This window comes from Loxodonta africana, chromosome 7 (assembly GCF_030014295.1).
Source record: "Loxodonta africana isolate mLoxAfr1 chromosome 7, mLoxAfr1.hap2, whole genome shotgun sequence".
Lineage (NCBI taxonomy): Eukaryota > Metazoa > Chordata > Mammalia > Proboscidea > Elephantidae > Loxodonta > Loxodonta africana.
In genome coordinates this window covers 60962150-60983322 of record NC_087348.1, presented here as the reverse complement: position 1 = coordinate 60983322, position 21173 = coordinate 60962150, and the positions used below count along the sequence as shown (strand labels likewise).

Genomic DNA, 21173 nt, shown 5'->3' with positions numbered 1-21173 from the left:
ATTTTTTCTTCAGTTATTTAAGTTTGAAAAATGTTGAACATGTTCTTCGCTTTTGGGTTTCTATCTTCAGGTCTTTGCACATTTCAGTATAATACTTTACTTTGTCCTCTCACACTGCCATTTGAAGTCTTCTTTTCAGCTCTTTAACTTCATCATTCCTTCTTTTTCCTTTAGCTACTCTTATGTTCACAAGCAAGTTTCAAAGTCTCATCTGACATCCATTTTGATCACTTTTTTCTTTTCTGTCTTTTTAATGACCTTTTTCTTTCTTTAAGTATGATGTCCTTGATGTCATCCCATAACTCTTTTAGTTCTTGGTCATTAGTATTCAATGTGTCAAATCTGTTCTTGAGATGATCTTTAAATTCAGGTGGGATATGCTCAAAGTCATACTTTGACTCTCATGGACTTAATTTTCTTCAGCTTCACCTGAACTTGCATATGAGCAATTGATAGTCTATTGCATAGTCGGGCCCTGGCTGATTTGATTCTTGTGTATTCCATCTGATGAGGTCCACGTGTATAGTTGCCATTAGCGTTGTTGAATAAAGTATTTGCAGTGAAGAAGTCCTTGGTCTTGCAAAATTCTATCATGCTATCTCCCACATCATTTCTATCACGAAGGCCATATTTTCCAATTACTGATCCTCCTTCTTTGTTTCCAACTTTCACATTCCAATCATCAGAAATTATCAAAGCATCAATTTCAGTTAGCAAAATTTGGTAAAAATCTTCAATTTCTTCATCTTTGGCATTAGTGGTTGATGCATAAATTTGAATAATAGTCACATTAACTTGTCTTTCTTGTAGGCCTATGTATAGTATCCTATCACTGACAGCGTTGTATTTGAGGATAGGTATTGAAATGTTCTTTTTGATGATGAATGAAAAATTGTTCGCTTTCAATTTGTCATTCTCAGCATAGTAGACCACATGATTGTTGGTTCAAAATGGCCAGTACCAGTCCATATTGGCTCACTAATGCCTAGGTTATTGATCTTCAAGTGTTCCATTTTATTTTTGACAACTTCCAATTTTCCTTAATTCGTACTTTGTACATTTTGTATTCCAATTAATTATGTACGTTTGCACTTGTTTCTTTTCATTTTATGTTGTGCTACATTAGCAAATGAACGTCCCAAAAGCTTGACTCCATACATGTCATTAAGGTCAACGCTACTTTCAGAAGGTAGCTTTTCCCCAGTTACATTTTGAGTGCCTTCTAACCTGAGCGGCTTATCTTCTGGCACTATATTAGACAATGTTCCAATGGTATCTATAAGGTTTTCACTGGCCAATTTTTTTCTGAAGTAGATTGCTAGGCCCTTCTTTCCAATCTGCCTTAGTCTGGAAGTTCCATTGAAACCTGTCCACCATGGGTGAGCCTATTGGTATTTGTAATACCAGTGGCATAGCTTCCAGCACCACAGCAATGCACAAGCTACCGTATTACAACAAACCGAAAGATGAGTGATGGGATAGAAAGATGGTGGAGGCAAATTAATTTTGTTTTTAAACAATACAGGGCATAGGGCTGATAGTAATGCAGACACTTAAAAAAAGTGAAATTGCTAAGGAATATTTCTACCCTTAATTTAAAGAACTGTGAGGAGGAGGATGGACGACTGTTTAATGGGAGTAAAGTAAACAACAGAATATTTGCAAAGGGCGTGGATAAAGAAGGTCCAATATATTTAAATATTTGGTCAAAGTTATGTTTTTAATGCATTTTACTGCATTCACAAAGAGAATTCTTGCCTTTATCCACGTGGCAATATTGTTTCAACCTTTTTAAAAATGTTCTCCTACCCTGCTTCATCTTTCTGATTTCCAACCCTGCTTTGATATTTTGCAAAAAACTTATCACTACCTGCTCTAGCAACATTGTACTTATTTATGTTTATTGTCTGCTTTTCCCCAATAAAATGTAAGCTCAGTGAGGGTTGGCAGGTTTGCTCATGCTGTTTTCATTGCTATATTCCTAATATCTTGAAAAGTGCCTGGTTCATGATAGATATTTGTTGAATAAATAAAGTGAGCATCACGACAAAGTGTTCTGGGCTTTTAAAAAGGCAATGTGGTGTTGTGGTTAAGATATAGCTCTAAAGCCAAACATCTAGGTTCAGACTTCTGCGTGTTCTACTTAATAGCTGAATGACAAAAAACATGACTTATCCTTTCTGAGCGTCAGGTTATTTTTCTGTAAAAGAGGACTAATCAAAATATCTACCTCATACGGCTATCATGACAACTAAGTAAGATCATATGTGTAAAGTGCTTTGTAGTGCCTGGCATGTGATTATTGCTGGCCTTTATCATTTATTATTGATGAAATCTTAAATTCTGAAAAAGAAATGGAAGAATAAAAATGCCTGTGACCATTTAGTGTTACTTTTGTTTAAATTTGTCTTAAAAAAAATGAAAATAATTTCAGTTGTGATAAAAAGGCTTCTTCCCATGTCATATTTCTGTCTTTTAAAATTAATTTCCCATATGCATTATTTGCAATTCAATTGATTTTTTCATGGAAAATGTTACAAAGCTCATTTGAAGGCTTTTAAAAGGGTTGCCTTTTAAAAATATATTTTTAGCCCAGAGCATAGAGACTGCTAGTAATTCAGTGCATGAAGTCTGTAAATTCTAGCCAGGCATTGTAAGTATCCTTAGAAAAACCCATTTAAGCTTGATGTTAAACTTCCTTGTTGAATGTTACAGTTCATTTCTCACTGCCCCTATCTTTTATTGAAAGAGGTTCAGTTCCTAGTATAGCATCTTGTCTTATCAGGTATTTCTGGGTTTCTAACATGACTTTGGAAACCAGGGTGGTGCAACGTTTAAGAGCTATGACTGCTAACCAAAAGGTCAACAGTTCGAAGCCACCAGGCGCTCCTTGGAAACCATATGGAGCAGTTCTACTCTGTCCTATAGGGTCACTACAGGTCGGAATTGACTCAACGGCATCGGGTTTGGTTTTTGATTTTTGTTAACATGACTTTAAAGAAAAACAACTTCTTTATTTGAATAAAATGCATGAGGTTTTCACAAGGCTGTAGCTTTTGGTGAACTCCCTTTAACACAAAGGATCCATATTAGAGCTGGACAGGGCTCATCTAATCCAACCCTCCCATTTTACAGATGAGGAAATAGTCAGTGAGGTGGTGATGTGCCCAAGGTCACGACAGGATTGAGACTAGAACTCAGGTGTCCAGTAATTTACCACCACCAAAAACAAACAAACAAACAAACCCGTTGCCATCGAGTCGATTCCGACTCATAGCGACCCTATAGAACAGAGTAGAACTGCCCCATGTGGCTTCCAAGGAGCGCCTAGTGGACTCAAACTGCCGACCTTTTGGTTAGCATCCATAGCTCTTAACCACTGCTCCACAAGGGTTTCCATTTATCACCACAGGCTACCTCTACTCTGAAATTTAACGTCTCTGCCTGATACTATGTGCTTCATTGAGAAGTTCACTTTAAAGCAGCAAGTTGAGCCATCTGCTCTCTGAATGAGTAACTACAATCTATCATGTCCCAAATCCAGGGAATAAATTCGCAAATTAGAGAGAGATGTCTTTAGCAGACCCAAGGGATCATTAGGTTTTTTTTTTTTTTTTGGCTAAAGAAGCATACAGTGTTTGTGTCTGTGTACTGACTCTGGAAGTATTTGGCCAAAACATGGGCAATTCTGTTATTTTCTGTGCAAAAGGCAAAATCAAAAACCTTGTAATGACTTAGAAAAATAGTGTGATTTTCTGTACTAGAAAACATGGAATTAAGAGCTTCTCCTCACAACCCTGTCCCTTTGGACGCTGGACTCCTATAAAGCAGCAGACATTTGAGCATGACTGCAGAGAGTATCTGGAAACCCTGGTGGCTTAGTAGTTAAAAGTTTGGCTGCTAATAAAAAATTCAGCAGTTCAAATCCACCAGGCACTCCCTGGAAATTCTATGGAGCAGTTCTGCTCTGTCCTTTAGGGTCTCCATGGGTGAGAATCGACTCGACAGCAATGGTTTTGGTTTGGTGGAGAGTGTAGACCTTTTGTCTGCAAAAAAAAAAAGGGGGGGGATCAGTCATTGGGATTTTGGCTGACACAACTGGATTCAGACTACAGATTGATCTAATGAGAGGTCAATTTATTTTTAAAAATGAACAGATTCAAGTGTATGAATTTTAAAACTATTTACTAATGGGAATTTGCATTTATAAAAGTGAAAATTTGATACGATCTAGGTAAATATTTGGTTTGCCCATTTATGAAGTATCCTCTCGTGAGAACGATTTTTTAGAAAGAGGAACAAAGACTTTTTAAACACACCTTCATATATTTTAAGCCAAGCAAGGAGCAATTTTACTGTTGCTTTTCTGTCTTTTTCCTTAGCATATATTAAACAACAGAGAAGCGTTTTATTTTTTATTGGAATAAGCATTGGAAAGAAATTCTTATGCCTCATCACTGAAAACACTATCTATCATCGATCCATCTATCTGTCTGTCTATCCATCTATCTATCTGTCTGTCTGTCTGTCTATCTATCATCTATCAATCTATCATCTGTCTGTCTGTCTGTCTATCTGTCTATCTATCTAATCTATCCATCTATCTATCTTACCTATCTATTTATATATTTTTTCCATGTACACTAAGGCATCCATTGCAAGGAGGGGTTCCTTAACCCTTCCAGTGAGAAACGTTTGGAAATTTGCATGAGAAAATAATTCATACTATGAATAAAAACAAAACCTGCTGCAAGAGCCCACCATCTAGCTATAGTGCAAAAGGTTTATAGGCAGTCCTGTCTTCTGGGCAAAAGGTGACTTTCTCTATCTCACTCATCGACCTGTCTATCAAACAACTAGCCGCCTTCCCATTGTGGGCCCTATAGGTCAGGTATCTGGGGCAATGCAGAAGAGGCCTTCTTTTCTTGACAACAACAAAAAAAAAATACCCTTCCCCACCAGATGAATAGATGGATTGGGGCGGAGGAGGAGTCTCTAAGGACTGGCACATACTTCCTTCCATTCTCCTCTCCCCTCACCTTTCTCTAGCTCTGACTTCTCCTGCAGCTGTAGCATCCTCGACCGCAGTGCAGAGGCAGCCTCTGGAGGGAGGGACGTGATTTAAGAGAGGAGGGAGCCAGGTGGGCAGCTGGTGGAGCAATTCTCCCCCTGCCATATGCCACTGTTGGGGCCTTCTAATTTCTCTGTCATGAGTGATGAAATCATTTTTTACAACTTAATGATGTACCAAGGGACCAAAGGGCTGACTTGTGCCTGTGTATTCCTTTTTTAATATGTGAATGGGGGCATCAGATGTGACAAAGGAAGGCACTGAGGCCCTGGTTTGATTACATTACATAGATTAAACAGCCTGAATCAGTCTACTGCAGACCCTCCAGAAAAGGATTAGTCCCGCACCTGGAGTGAAGAACACTAGTCCCCTGTTAAGTGACAAGCCACTGCCCAAATGGAAATTGATTGATTCTGGAAAAATGTATATCATCTGTAGAAGCGATGAATCACTGGTGTTTCTGGCATTTCTTCAGGATAAATCCTTGGGGGGTGGGCTGGATATGTGAGGGTGTTTGTGGCTGTGAGCCCTAGAGGAAGAATATGACTGGGAATTCACAGCTAACTCACTATATTCCACATTCAATGTTAATCTCCAGACAGGGTAAGATGCAGGCTTTTAGCAACTGCCTTAGCTTTCTCAAATATTTCTGTATCACTAATGCTATTCTTCCTCTCAATTTTGGCAATCTCTTTAGTGTTGTAGACACACACACTCTTCTTTCTCCTACAGCTTGAAATGATACTGTCTCATATAATTACTTTAAGAACACTGGTCTCTCTCTCTCTCTCTCTCTCTCTCTGTGTGTGTGTGTGACAGACAGAAGAAAAACAAATAGAAATTAGGTCTTAACTTGGAAATAATCTAATTGAATTCACTTTGTATGTCATTTGCCACTGAGGAAATCATTAGGAAAACAGCAATTTTAAGTAGCTTTCAAGTGTTTTATCATGTTTAAAAGCTACTTTAATAAGCAAATGGCCCTTATTTTATTTCACAGAGTTTGTAATGACACTCTTTGAAAAATTCAGAGCACCCATCAGTTTCTAATCTTGTTCTTAAGGGAGAGAAAAGTTAAGATTTTACACATTACTTGGCACATTTCTTTCCTTTTGTTCCTCAACCGAATTTCTGTTGGTCTATCTCTGACTTATAGTCACACCGGGGGTGGGCTTTTTTTTCCACCATTCTTTTTTTTATTGTACTTTAGATGAAAGTTTACAGAACAAACTAGCTTCTCATTAAGCAGTTAGTATATGTATCGTTTTATGACATTGGTTACCAACCCCACAACACGTCAAAACTCTCCCTTCTTGACCTTGGGTTCCCTGTTACCAGCTTTTCTGTTCCCTCCTGCTTTCTAGTCCTTGCCCCTGGGCTGGTGTGCCCCTTTAGTCTCATTTTGTTTTATGGGCCTGACTAATCCTTGAAGGAAGAGTGGACTTCAGGAGTGACTTTATTACTGAGCTAAAAGGGTGTCCAGGGGCCATACTCTTGGGGTTTCTCCAATCCTTGTCAGGCCAGTAAGTCTGTTCTTTTTTTGTGAGTTAGAATTGTGCGCTACATTTTTCTCCAGCTCTGTACGGGGACTTCCATTGTGATCCCTGTCAGAGCAGTCAGTGGTGGTAGCCGGGTACCATCTAGTTATACTGGACTCAGTCTGGTGGAGGCTACGGTAGTTGTGGTCCATTAGTCCTTTGAACTAATCCTTCCCCCGTGTCTTTAGTTTGCTTCATTCTCCCTTGCTCTCGAAGGGGTGAGGCCAGTGGAGTATCTTAGATGGCCATTCACAGGCTTTGAAGACCCCAGATGCTACTCACCAAAGTAGAATGTAGAACATTTTCTTCATAAACTTTCTTATGCCAGTTGAGCTAGATGTTCCCAGAGACCATGGTCCCCACAGCCCTCAGCCCAGTAATTTGGTTCCCCAGGAAGTTCAGATGTGGGTTTTTAAGCTAGCACTTTAGTTGCCAATTACAAAGAAAAGAACTTTAAACAGAATGAAATTTCAACAATGTATATTTAATTAATAGCTATGTGGTTTGATGATTTGTTCAGGGAAAGTACTATTTGTTTAGTTTATTGCTGAGGAAATGTGTGTTTGCTAGAATTTTTTCTTGATGATTTATTTTAATATACAATACTGTATAAGTATGCTACCTGATATAGAACCTGGATTGAGAATTCAAAAAAACCAAAAGATCCAAATAATGAATAAGTCTTTATTTAGAGAAATTCATTTATTTCTATAATTTTTTTTTAATATAAAGGTCTACTTCTTTTTTTTTGCTCATTATTTATTCATTTTTCTTTTAAAGAAGCGATCAGACCTTAAATGAGTTTCTCTATTGAAATGGATTATAAACAAACAAGAAGAAAGAAACAATATAAATCAGAAATCAAAGCTTAATTTTACAAATGAATAATTGATAATCAGGTTGGATGGAGTCTTAAATGTCTCTCCTATTATCACCAATTCAGGTGATCTACATTATTATTTGATATGTTATGAAAAAAACCCACAATGGGATATCACAAGATAAAAGGATTGTAAAAATAAACCTCAAAACAGCACTAATGTTTGCTTTAGGCCTACCGAAGTTAAACAGTAACATGATCTGTTTATATGGTGAAGTCAAGGACAGCCTTTTCCTTCTTCCCCATAAGGGGGAAAAAAATGTCTAGACATTTGACTTTCAGATTAAAGTAGGAAAAGTAGAAAAAATAGAAAGCCAGCTAAACTGAGCTGAATGACAGAAAAATACTCTCACCATGGAAAGTGGGAATGAATGAGTGATTATCAGAAAAGCTTTTCAGTCAATGTGGAGCAAATCATTTAGTGAGAAAAATGTCTTTCTTCCCCTAAATAGTAGCTATTTGGATTGCGGGTAGGAAGAGAGAGAGGATAGGGATCATAAACCATCTTCATAATTGTATTAGTTCTCCATTTCAGGAGGTAGATAAAATTATATATATATGTAAATATCACTGAACTTTTTATGTGAGTCCTATTTCTTCCTCACAGCAACTCTGTAAGGCAGGAATCCGCATAACGGTTTTTCGGATAAGGAAACTGAACCACAGTAGAGCAGATTTCTTTCCCAAAAGACCGCTAGCTGATAAGAGGCAGAGGTGGTATGTGAACTCCAATATGTCTGATTTCAAACCATGTGCTTCTTTACTAAATGCATTTCTCCTATTAAGTACCTTTTCCGTGTGTTTTCTTTCAAAAATCTATTTTTCAGCTTCTTTGAAAAATCATTTTATTACTTAGTGTTGGGCTAGGTCCATAGGAAAGAGCAAATACAGGGGTGTGGAATCATTTTAAAGATTTATGTGTGTAGTTTTGATTGCTAGAGAAGTCTTTTGTTCAGAGTATAAATTTGAAAAACCTGCAATGGTGGACATTATTTTCAGGGAAGTAATGTTGTGAAATTTAATTATATGTATCAAAGCTGAGACCAATACTAGGGGTAATAAAACACATGTATATTGTTTCCTTGTATATAATTGCTTTTCCTCTGTTGAAATATCAAAGATATATTTAATGCTTATGGTTTTTTGTTAAAAATTTTTGGTGATGTCAGGGCAAACAAAATAGATGACTGTAAAATAAGCATGATATAATATACCCAAATACATTAAATATTGATAAATGTTGAAAGGACAATATGTCACCTCTGAAGCATTACCATCTAATTTCATTTTGAAAGCAGAGATTCACAGACAGTAGTTTCAAGTTTCAGAGGCTGATGAGCACCCTGCGATGGTCTGGAGGAACAGTGCAATGGCAGTTGGTTTTAGGAGATGCCCCAATGTTGTGTGAAATAATTAAGGATGAAGCCAGCCTGGGCAAAGTATTTGAACTCAGCAACTATCTCAAGTGACGATTTATCCACGTTCGTACTCTAAATTCTGGCTCATAGCTACCAACCTACAGTTATTATATAAAAAATCACTCAGTTTTCTGAGATTTTTATGATACCTACAGCAGCAGTTTGTCCTCATTATAAAGTTCAAGAACAGAGAGATGATCAACTGATTGAAAAGATATTGGGAGAAAGAAGATTCAGAGGAGAAAGGTCTATAATCACCTACATATACCTCAGGGAGGGAAGTTACTATTACCCTCTTTTAAAAGTCTTTTTATAAAAATAATTGGGTTCTCATTTCTTATGGAGATGCCAAAAACAAAGCACCCTGCTAGCGCCATGGTATTTTCAGAAGTGTAATAAAACCTGAGCCCTTGTCTCCAAGAGACACAATGAAGTGAGGGGGATACATGACCTTTTGGGTTAAGTCTTATAAAAAGGATTTAGAGTGCTTTAGGAATATCTGGGAAACCCTGGTGGTGTAGTGGTTAAGCGCTACGGCTGCTAACCAAAAGGTCAGCCGTTCGAACCTGCCAGGAGCTCCTTGGAAACACTACGGGGCAGTTCTACTCTGTCCTATAGGGTCGCTATGAGTCAGAATCCACTCAATGGCAGTAGGTTTTAGGAATATCTGAGAGAGAACTGACTAGTTAGAAAACGGGTGTCTGTGTGTGTGTATGTATGTTTGGGGGTACATCACTACTGGGGGTAAGAATGGAGGATTCTAAGACAGGTGTATTTGATTTAGAGAAGACTGTCAATTTCCCTTGATGATTTGCAGTCTTTGCTGTCAGCTCTGTCGGATAGACTACTGGGGGACAGACTAAGAGGCTGCTGCACTTCAGAAGGAGAAAGAAAATTCCCACTGCATGTCCTCATGAACTTTAAGCTACTGGCAATTCAGAATGGCATGGGGCAATTCTGATTCCATGATCACAGAAATTGTATTATTTAATTGGGGCAAATACATTCTGCAAGAAAATAAGGAGAAATAATAATTCTTTAAAACTCTATTGAATGTTAGGAAATTTCTACATAATAATAACTTGTATTTATAAGCCATTTACTATGAACCAGACACTGTGCCCTTTGTTAACTGATTTATTTAATCTTCATGATAATCCCTTGAAGTATGGAAGCTTATTATCTCCATTTTACAGATGGAGAAACTGAGGCTTAGAGATTTAGGTAATAACACCGTGCCCAAGTCATAGCTAGTGAGATTTAGATTTGGAATCTGAATTCTTACAGAGCTTGTATTCTTAACTCATATTATGTCATGATGTTTATTTGTCTCCCCAAAAGATATAACCAAACCAAAAACCAGATCCATCAACGTTGATTCTGACTCACAGTGACCCTATAGGATGGAGCAGAACTGCCCCGTAGGGTTTCCAAGGAGCAGCTAGTGAATTCGAACTGCGGACCTTTTGTTTATCCTCTGATCTCTTAACCACTGCACCACCAGGGGTCCTCTATAGTCAAAGGAAAGCCCCTTATTTCAACTGTGTCCAGCTGTGTTCATTCTAGGCCTGCCTTCCAAACTGTTTCTATTTTTGGTATCCTGGGGGAATTGGGGGAATACCAGAGGCCCTGGTGGTGCAGTGGTTACAGTGATCAACTGCTAACTGAATGATTGGTGGTTCAAAACCACCAGCAGCTCTGCAGGAGAAAAATGTGGCAGTCTGCTTCCATAGAGATTTACAGCCTTGGAAACCCTAAGGGGCCACTATGGGTCAGAATCCACTTGACAGAAGTGAGTTTGTTTTTTTGGTTTACGGCAATATCAGCATGGCATTACTAAGCCAGTGAGCCCTGGTGGCACAACAGTTAAGCACTTGGCTGCAAAGCAAACGGTTGGCATTTTGAACTTAACCAGAAACTCCGTGGGAGGAAGACCTGGCAATCTATTTTCATAAAGATTTCAGCCTGTCAAACCCTATGGGGTAGTTCTACTTTGTCAAAGGGGGTCCCTGTGAGTCAGAAGTGACTCAGTGGCACCCAACAACAATTGATAAACCACAAAGCAAGATCAACATCACCTGGGAACTTGTTGGAATTGCAAATTTTTGGGCCCCACCTATACATACTGAATCAGAAACTCTGGCACCTAGCAATTTTAAATAGTGTTTTAAGAAGCCCCTCTCCACCCAGGTGATTCTTGCACATGCTAAAACCTGGAAACCACTGTGCTAAACTGTATTATTGAATTTTTTTTCTATACTCAGTTCTACTACCTCTTCCACCTTATTGAAACCCAGATTTTTCTTCACGAAACCTTGACAAAATCCTCCCTAAATGAGCCTCCACATTTCACTGCTTACTTCAGAACAAAGGAAAGGAGGGGAAGAATCCTGCTCACCCCTCACTGTTGCTACCATCCACTTTCAATATATTTTCCTCTTTCCACGTTTTTGTTATTTTATCTGTTACTACTGGCACTATTGTGCTAGTACTTACTCTGGTGCTATTAGAAAATAGTAGAGCTTAGTTTTTAAGTAGTCAAGATCGACAACTAGACTAAATAAACATAAGCCACAGTTCTCTCACTATCAATGTGATCTTGACAAGTTACTTAAATTTTCTAATAAGATAGCATCCGTAAAATGAGAACCTAGAACAGTGAGCGGCACATATACTAACTGTGTGGTAATCATTGGTGATTATTATTTCTACTTGACTAGCTAACATTTATGGATTTATTTTTATGTGCCAGGCACCAGAGTAAGCCACTTAGGTGTATTACTTCATTTAACCTCACAGTCATCCTGTGAGATATAATACATTAATATCACCATTGTAAAGTTCTAACTTTCTTTAAATGATGAGAATATGTCAGACTCTCTTCACTTGTGATAACTTGCAGGTCCAGTTAATACTGCCATTTTGTAGATGAGTAAAGAAGCCCAGAAAGTTATTTAACTGGCCCAAGGTCACTCAAGTAGTACATGACAGAGATGGACTTCGAACTCAGTCAGTCTGGCTTCATAATCTGTGTCCTTAACCACTACACAGTGGCCTCCCTCATGCGTCTGTCATTTTGTCATACTGTGGGGGCTTGCTTGTTGCTATAATGCTGGAAGCTATGCCACCAGTACTTTCAAATACCAGCAGGAACACCCATGGCAGACAGGTGAAAACCTTATGAATGGCAGCGCAACATTGCCTGGTATAGTGCTGGAAGATGAGCCCTTCAGGTTGGAAGGCACTCAAAAGTGGCTGCAACAACAGGCTCGAACATATCGACAATTGTGAGGATGGCGCCGGACAGAGCAGTGCTTCGTTCTGTCGTACATAGGGTTGCTATGAGTTGGAACCAACTCGACGGCATCTAACAATAACAACACAGTAGTCTTACAGGTAAAGAATCCTTTATAGACAAGAAACCTGAAATCTAGAGAGGTTAAGTAACTTACCAGTCACATAGCCTCCTCAGCTGTACTATTTACTATCTATCTTTTCTTGGTCAGTCTTTGCATATCAATTTCCTTAGTTGTAAAATGAGAGTAAAGTCTACCTCAGAGAGCTGTTGTGAGGATTAAATGGGATAGGTGGAGGTAGTGTCGTAAGGGCCTGTAAATCTCAGCCCTCTTCTCCTCAGCGTAGTACTCTGCTCTGAACCAATGTTTCACAAAGATCTGGTGTGTGAATGCGTAAGTGGATGTTGCATGAAGTGGCTGCTTCAATTTTTGCTGTGTGTACAAGAAAAGTATAAAGGCTCCCCAGATAGGATAAGAATTTTGATAATTAGAATTTCAATTACTTGGATATTAATTTGGGTAGCAATTGTATAAAAATAAAGAAGAGGTTTGGAAAAGTATGGTGGATTTTATTCTTAACTAGTTAGAATAAGGAAACCCTGGTTGCATAGTGGTTAAGTGCTACGGCTACTAACTAAGAGGTCGGCAGTTCGAATCTGCCAGGTGCTCCTTGGAAGCTCTATGGTGCAGTTCTACTCTGTCCTGTAGGGTCGCTATAAGTCGGAATCGACTCGACGGCAGTGGATTTGGTAGTTAGAATAAAGTCAATACAATTTCATGATGCAGTAACTGCTAGTACTAAAAAAAGATGATGAAAGAAATTAAGGAACTTAAAATTAGGAAGCAGTTAGAAATGTCAAAAATCGTGTAATTAAGATCACTCTTCAGGGCAGGAGCTAAAAGTAAACGTGTAAACTGATCTATTGCCATTTTATTTCATGGATAGCAATGTGATTTCAAGTACCTTTGTGAAGATTATTATTACATTTACACTTAGAATCCTGAAATATAGCACTAACTACATCCAAAAAAACAAACAAACCCACTGCCGTTGAGTTGATTCTGACTCATAGCGACCCTATAGGACAGAGTAGAACTGCTCCATAGAGTTTCCAAGGAGAACCTGGTGGGTTCAAACTGCCCACCTTTTGGTTAGCAGCCATAACTCTTACCGACTATGCCATCACGGTTTCCAACTGACTACTACGTAGCATGGGCATAATCAGATGGTAAATCATAAAGACAAGACAGAACTGGGTTTGAAACAGGACTTCTCTACTTAGAACTGGTTAACAATTTGAGTAAATTATTTTACTTCTTTCAATCTTAGTTTCTTCATCTGTAAAATGGGTATATTAATAATAACCACATCATTGGTTTATTGAGTGGTTGTGAAATTTAAAGCACGTGTAGTGTTAGCATGGTGCCTAGCAAGTTGAATAAGCACTCATTAAATTTATCTATTTATAGTAGGGACATGGGTGACTGGTGGTTCAGCAGTGGAATTCTTGGCTTCCATGTGGGAGACCTGAGTTTGATTCCTGACCAGTGCACCTCAGGCCCAGCCACCACCTGCCTACCAGTGGAGTCTTGTGTGTTGCTATGATGCCGAACAGTTTTCAGCAGAGCTTCCAGACTAAGACAAGGCTTGGAAGTGGATCATTCAGGTTCAAACTCCTGCTGAGTATTTTCATTTCTAACAAGTTCCCAGGTGACGCTCATGCTGCTGGTTAGGGACCAATTCTGAGAACTACTAGTAGACCAGAGGTTCTCAGAACTTATTATACATGAGAATCACCTAGGAATCTTGTTAAAATGTAAATTCTAATTCTGTATATCTGGGGTGGAAATGCAAATTCTCAGCACGGGTTCTAACCTGACTGAACTAGTTCGAAACTCTGCCAAAAAAATCAGCCAGTGAAAACCCAATGGATTACAATGAACCCATTGCTCAGCTCATGGCCTTGCCATGAGTTGGGGGCTGACCGGCCAGAAGCTAAAACAACACAGTGGGTACCCAATGAATACTTCGTAATTGTTTCAGCTCTACTGAGGGGTGATTTTCCAATGTCTGGAGATGTTTTTGGTTGTCCGATTGGGGAGGGGTGTGCTACTGGTACCTAGTGGGTAGAGGCCAGTGATGCTGCTGAACACCCTACAGTGCACAGGACTGACCCCCACAACAAAGAATTATCCAGCCCAAAATGTCAATATGTGGAGGCTCAGAAGCCCTAAACTAAAGATTTGGTAAAATTAATCTCTCTCCAGCTTATCTAGAAACGTTAGCATTTAAAAAGCCTCCAAAGAGAGAGGAAGTTATTACTGAAAGTTCTATGCCTAGAAAATAAAATTCATGTATCATAAAAATGCCTTCAACTAATTGTAAGAAAAGAAGACAACGCATTAGATAAACGTGGATGAAAATTTTAAGGCATTTGTTCTTCGGCCATAGCATGCAACTTTATCACCTGGTTTCTTATTAAAACATAGATTTCCAATCTGCACCCCCAGAACGTCCTGATTTGGAAAGTCTAGGGTGAGAAAAAGGGGCCCTGGTGGCACAGGGGTTAAGTCCTCAGCTACTAACCAAAAGGTGGGAGGTTTGAACCACGAGCCATTTAGCAGGAGAAAGATGTGGCAATCTGCTTCTGTAAAGATTACAGCCTTGGAAATGCTATGGGGCAGTTGGCTAATATTAGAAAAGTGGAAAATAATTAGTATTGATGAGAATGTGGAGAAATTAGAACCCTCATCCATTGCTGGTGGGATTGTAAAACAATACTGCCGCTATGGAAAACAGTTTGGCAGTTTCTCAAAAAGTTAAATATATAAATCATATGTTTACTCAAAAAGCTACAGTATGACCCAGAAATTCCACTCCAGATATGTACCCAAAAGACTTGAAAGCAGGGACTCAAGCAGATACTTGTACACCGATGCTCAATGCAGCATATTTCACAATAGCCAAAGGTGGAAACTATGCAAGTGTCCATGAACAGATGAATGGGTAAATAAATGTGGTATATCCATGCAATGGAATATTATTCAACCATAAAGAGAAATAGATCTGATACATGACGTGAGTGAACCTTGAAAGCATGCTGAGTGAAATAACTCAGACACAAAAGGACTAATATAATCCTATTTATGTGAAATATCTAAAATGGGCAAATTCATAGAGAGCAAATATTATTCGTGGTTAGCAGGGGTGGGTAAAGGGGGAAATGGGGAAATACTGCTTAAGGAGCACTGAGTTTTTGGAAAACTTACAGGGGAGTTCTACTCTGTCCTATAGGGTCACTGTGAGTTGGAATCGTGTTAGAGATAGTGTGTCCAAAAACATCTCTGAGAGAGAATCTTTCTAAAATTACCCTTTAAGGGGATATTTTTTCCTCTGTATGAACATCATTGAAACTTTTTTTTTGTAAATAATACAACGGAATTTTTACTTGCTGATGGATAAAGTCTTTAGCACTGTATTTCCAGAAATTCCTTCTTGAATTGGCGTGTGTATATATGCCACTAGAGGTGTGCTTCAAACACCCCCTCTCAAAAAGCAAAAAAACTAAACAGATATATTAAGTCTTAGCTATTTGTATTATTCACTAGAAAAGAACATCATGTTTGGTAAAGTAGAGGAGATCGATTGACACAATGGCTACAAAAATGGACTCAAACAGCAGATCATGAAGATGGCACAGGAACTGGCAATGTTTCATTCTGTTATACGTAAGATCACCACGAGTCGAAGCCAAGTCAAGGGCAGCTAACAACAAAACTTTGTATTATATAAATTTGTGCTATAGAATCTAATCGTGAGATTTTATAAGGCATTTAAAATATGATTCCATTCATAAATTTTTATGTATATGCAGCTCCTGAGGAAGTTGAAAATAGTAGTATAATGTGAGGCATAACTGTATTCATTCATGAATTTGTTATTCTTTCAAAAACTCTTCAGTGAGTGTCTACTGCATGTTGGCACTGTGCCATGTGCTCAGTGGATATAATGGGATATAACAGTGGGAATGAAAAACAGGCTCTTGCCCTTTTGCTGCTCATGTTGTAGATGGATATAGACCAAACACATGTACAATGAATCATTCAATATTTATGATTTGTAATAAGATATATGAAGAAACTACATACACTGGATCCTTATTTTATTTCTTATGTATCCAATAATGCAGAATTTTAAGATAATACAATTATCTATTTGCAATGGCTAGCCAATCAAGTTCAGAACATATTTTATTCTTTTAGAAAAACTATCTTAAAATTGCTTGTGACGGTCAATTGCCTTAAATGTTTAACTTGAACTGACAGATTTAAGTCTGTGCATGTAAAATGTTAAACCATTTGAGCAGTGTTGCCATCTCCAACTTCCTTTCTGTTTCAGGGTCTTTGGAGCTGCCATACTTCTTACCTCTACCCTGAATATGCTAATCCCATCGGCAGCCAGAGTGCATTATGGGTGTGTCATCTTTGTTAGAATCTTACAAGGACTTGTTGAGGTATGGAACTGCAGTATGATATCATTTTAAAATGGGTATGTTAACGATAGCCAGAAGATTATCTTTTCTTGATCTATAAATAATTTTATTAGACTGTGTATATGTACCATTAAAGTAAAAAAAAGGAAACATTGGAAAAGTTAGGTAATCCTATATTTTATCTATATACTATGCTAGACTATAGATTTGGTTATCTCCCCTTCTCCAGAATTGAGTGGGATTAAGTGAATATTTCAGTGACTATATGAATTAACAAAACAAAACAAGCAAATAACAAAAAATGGTTCTTTTTTTTAAAGTATTGTGGTAAGAATTTTTGAGTTTATCCTTTGCTGGTAATAAACCTGAATTAATTCTTTTTTAGAGTTTTATATTGAGCCCTTGTTGACTTTGAGTCAAGCCATCTGAATTTTCACAGATACATTCCATTGAATATACTCTTTGTCTTATTGTAATGATTGGTATTTGTTCCTTCAGTCTACAGATGTTAAAAGAATACCATTTAAAACTTTGAGTTTGGCCTACCTAGAGCCCCTTCTTTTTCCATGGAGTTGGTAGGTAAATCAGAGAAAAGTTTTAAGGCACTGAAAACATCCCTCCCAGTCCCCACCCCAAGGAAAAGAAAAAAAAAAAAAAAGAAAGAAAGAAAAAGTGATAGGATCAAAATAACAGGAAAGTGTTGACGGTTTTAAAAGCTTTAAGGTCTAGACACTACTTGCACTAAGTGTGAGCACCAAGAATCTAAGTGTTACCTTCCCCTGGATGGAGTCCTTTTATTTGGGAATCACTGAGTTTAACACCTCACTAAAAGGTATCCCAAATTTCTCTAACTGTTCAGAATTAAAGACAAACTGAGAAACACAAATACTGAGTCTTGTCTTTCACCTTAACCTGGAAGAGAATGGAGGCAGAAGGCAGACCTGAAGGTTGGGGAGAGTTTGGACTTGTCACTTAAAAGAGGCCGTGTTTTAGTGGGCCTAGGCTGAAGGCTTTCTAAATGGCATTTCCAGGAGGCAGCGAGAGCCATGAACAGCAGCTTTCCTTAAGACCTTGTGCCCATCGTATAGGCAACAACATCAGAGAAGGAAATGTGCTTATTTTCCACTGACCTTGAAATCTAAATGGTGATATATGCCTTTCCCTCATCACAGGGTGTCACCTACCCAGCATGCCATGGCATATGGAGCAAGTGGGCCCCTCCTCTAGAGAGAAGTAGATTGGCAACCACGTCCTTTTGTGGTGAGTGCTGTGTGCAGTTGTAATATGGTGGGTAAAAGTTTAGGAGCACCTTGTGAAAGAATTGAATGTTTGGTAAGCCTCATCTGTAAAGTCATCTTTTTTTTTTTTTGGTGAAGAAGAGTTTTTGGCCACCTTTTCAATTCCTTTCATTCTTATTGGTGCTCTTAAGTCCTCTATTTTTTCATGTGTCAATTTTGGTACTGTATTTTTTCAAGGAATTTGTTCATTTTGCCTAGGGTTTCAAATGTATTCATGGATGGTTTTTACAATACTCTTAACATGTTTAAATCTCTGTTTTGTCTTGAATAGGTGGGTGACATCTGCTTGTGTAGTCCTGTGATCCTGTGTATGCATATTTTTAAATACTGTTAAATAGTTAAATAATAATATTAAATATTATTTATAGTATGGGTTCATAACCTGATTCGAAAGTGATGCATGAGTTTTGGATCCATGCACTTGTATTTGTACATATGATGTGGCTTTTTTTTTTTTTTTTCTGGAGAGACCTTTTCACTATTTTTCATCCATAGCTTTCCTAAGACTTTCAAAAGATTTTCAAAGAAATTTAAAGGCACTTATTTATAGGGCGTATAGTACAAGTTGGAATTGCCACGTGTGTGTTTTCTGGGGAGGAGGGAGTATGTGCATGGGTATGAGTGTGGATATACCTGAGTGGGCAAATGTGTGTTTGTATGAGCCAATCAAGGAACATAAGATGGAGTCAAGAATTTCCATGGGTTTCACTTACCTTCCTCCAATCCTTTTTCGGCTTTAGGTTCCTACGCTGGAGCTGTGATTGCCATGCCTTTAGCTGGCATTCTTGTACAGTATACTGGCTGGTCTTCAGTATTTTATGTCTATGGTATGTGGCATTTCTATACAATAGAGTTAAAAGAAATGTGCACGAGCTAAAAGAAAAGTAGTTGCAGGCAATGAGAGAGATCACTGAATATACTTTTGTCTTTATTCACACATTTTTTCCCCTTAAGAGTCTTTTTCCTGTATTCTGAATTCAAGAAAAACCTTTTACCTCTATTATTTTCCCTACGTTGCTATTTCTTGCTTTTATAAAAGTAACCACATTGCTGATGGGAACTTTGTGATGTATGGCATAAATTATCTTTGGTTATGGAGAAAAATAATCAAATTATTCTTGATTATAAGCTGAGTAGAAAGGAAGAGCTAGTAACAACTGGGTCTCTGCTTCTGCTTTCCTGGTCATTTCCCTGACCCTGCCTCCTTAAGATCGAATGGGGATAGAAAGGTGGGAGTTGGTGGAAGGGTTGATGCAACAATTCAGTTTTGTGATAAACTATATCAGCAGTCAGCTGATGTAGCAGTGCATCTGAGTTCTTGTGTCCCTCGAATTTAAGGAGGTTAGTTAAGGCCCCAAATTAAAATCGGAAGTGAAAAGGAACTCTAAATCCAAACACCCTTTCCAATCATTTTTTACCCACAAGCTGAAAGCTTCCCACTTCAAAGAATCTCTATAGTCTTTCTCTCTAAGAGGCATTTTTTATAATAACGAGGAAAGGAGAAATATAAGAGATCTGGATTCCAGCTGATATTGTCACTGATTAATACTGTCTTTGGAAATGGGCATGAAAGTCTGAAAGATTAATGAAGTCATGTGGTGCAACAGTGTCTGGCTGCTTCCAAATTTGCCTTGATCCATTCCTATTTTAAAATGTTCTAAAGTAAAATCTAATGTTACAGAATCTTATTAAATGTTATTTCTAGTATGAGTTCTTAACCTGGTTCAGAAGCCATAGATGAGTTTTGGATCCACGAATCCCCTAAGTCACACTTGAACTTGTACATATGCTGTGTGTCCCCCCACCCAAGACCTTTTCATCACGTTTTTCATCCTTCACTTTCCTAAGACTTTCAAAGAATTTTAAAAGCACTTAATTTTAGGGTGTATAATACAAGTTAATACTGCCATTTATTAAATACTCTATTTTGTGACTTAACCCATTACTTAATTGAAAATACGATATGACTTTAAAGTAAGAGTATCAATTTCTGCAAGGCACTTACGAACACCAGTCTCATTATTTCAAGTTCTAACTCATGTAATATTTATCATTGAATAGTTCGAAGTCAAAGTGTAAACTTCAGATCATTTGAAAATAACACATCATAGTACTTGCTATGTATAACAAAAATTGGGTCTTTGAGCCACATATTCAAGATTCAATAGTTGTATTTAAAAAATTACAAAATCCTATATAGTTGGTTAAGTTTAAAAAAAAGATGTATTTAAAGCAATGCTTGGCACAGGATGCATCCAGTAAATGGCAATGATTATTGTCACTAAATTACAGGAGCTCTCATTATTGAATGCTTATTTTGTGCCAAGCACTGTGCTGGTTGCTCTATATGTTACCTCCTTTTTCTCTACCTTTCTTCTATAAAAAGGAATCATTACCCCATTTATAGTGAAAGTTTTAAAAAATTCAGTTTCTGGTTTGATCATACAGCTAATGAATGACAAAACCATGATTTGAATCTGGGAAAGTCTTATTTTATAACCACTACACTTTATGGGATTTTCACACTCTGTCTTCAAACAGTGTTTGCTGTCATCGTTAGTAATTAATGGGAAAACGGCACATCAGAAGCTGTGGTATTAAGGAACACTCAGAAAAGATTGAACAAGCAGAAAAAAGTATTATAAAGATCAGGGACATTCAGACTGTTACCCAAGGGAACAAGAGAATAGCATTAGGAAACAATGAAATGGTCAGCTGCTGGGAAATCAGAATAAATCACTTGGAATTCTTTCTATTATTAATGCTTATGGATTGATGTTACAGAATAAAGACATGTTTTAATGGTGAAATGTTAAATAAAGAAAGGATGAAAAAGGACTTGCAAACAGCTTATTGTGTTAAAATTTATAACTTTCATTTGTCTGAAGAATGACCCATAGGCAAAAGTATGTACTAAAAATAATATAGTATATAGTCACAGAAAATGTTATTATATTAATTACATTTTTCTTGTAATATTTATAGCCACTTGGGCTTAAAGGATCTGCTGGATTTTATTCAGTAAGCTATTTACAGGATCTGGAAGCGTAACAGAAGAAGAAAGTGAGCATTTCTTTTTTCCAGAAACGCAGATCACTTTCATATATTTAAGCGGACAAGTAATAAAAGGTCTATTCCCAAACATAACTCTTTGAAGCCAGGAATTATGTCCTGTTTAT

General features: G+C 37.7%; 1 protein-coding gene across 1 annotated transcript in view; it reads left to right on the top strand.

Annotated features, from left to right (window-relative positions):
• The window catches only part of SLC17A6 (solute carrier family 17 member 6), a 42892-nt gene that overhangs the window by 9845 nt on the left and 11874 nt on the right, over nucleotides 1-21173 (top strand). Inside the window, exons 4-6 of the mRNA XM_003412316.4 lie at nucleotides 16603-16717; nucleotides 17869-17956; nucleotides 18735-18821. Coding sequence (XP_003412364.2) covers nucleotides 16603-16717; nucleotides 17869-17956; nucleotides 18735-18821 — 290 coding nt within the window. The remainder of the gene's footprint in view (nucleotides 1-16602; nucleotides 16718-17868; nucleotides 17957-18734; nucleotides 18822-21173) is intronic.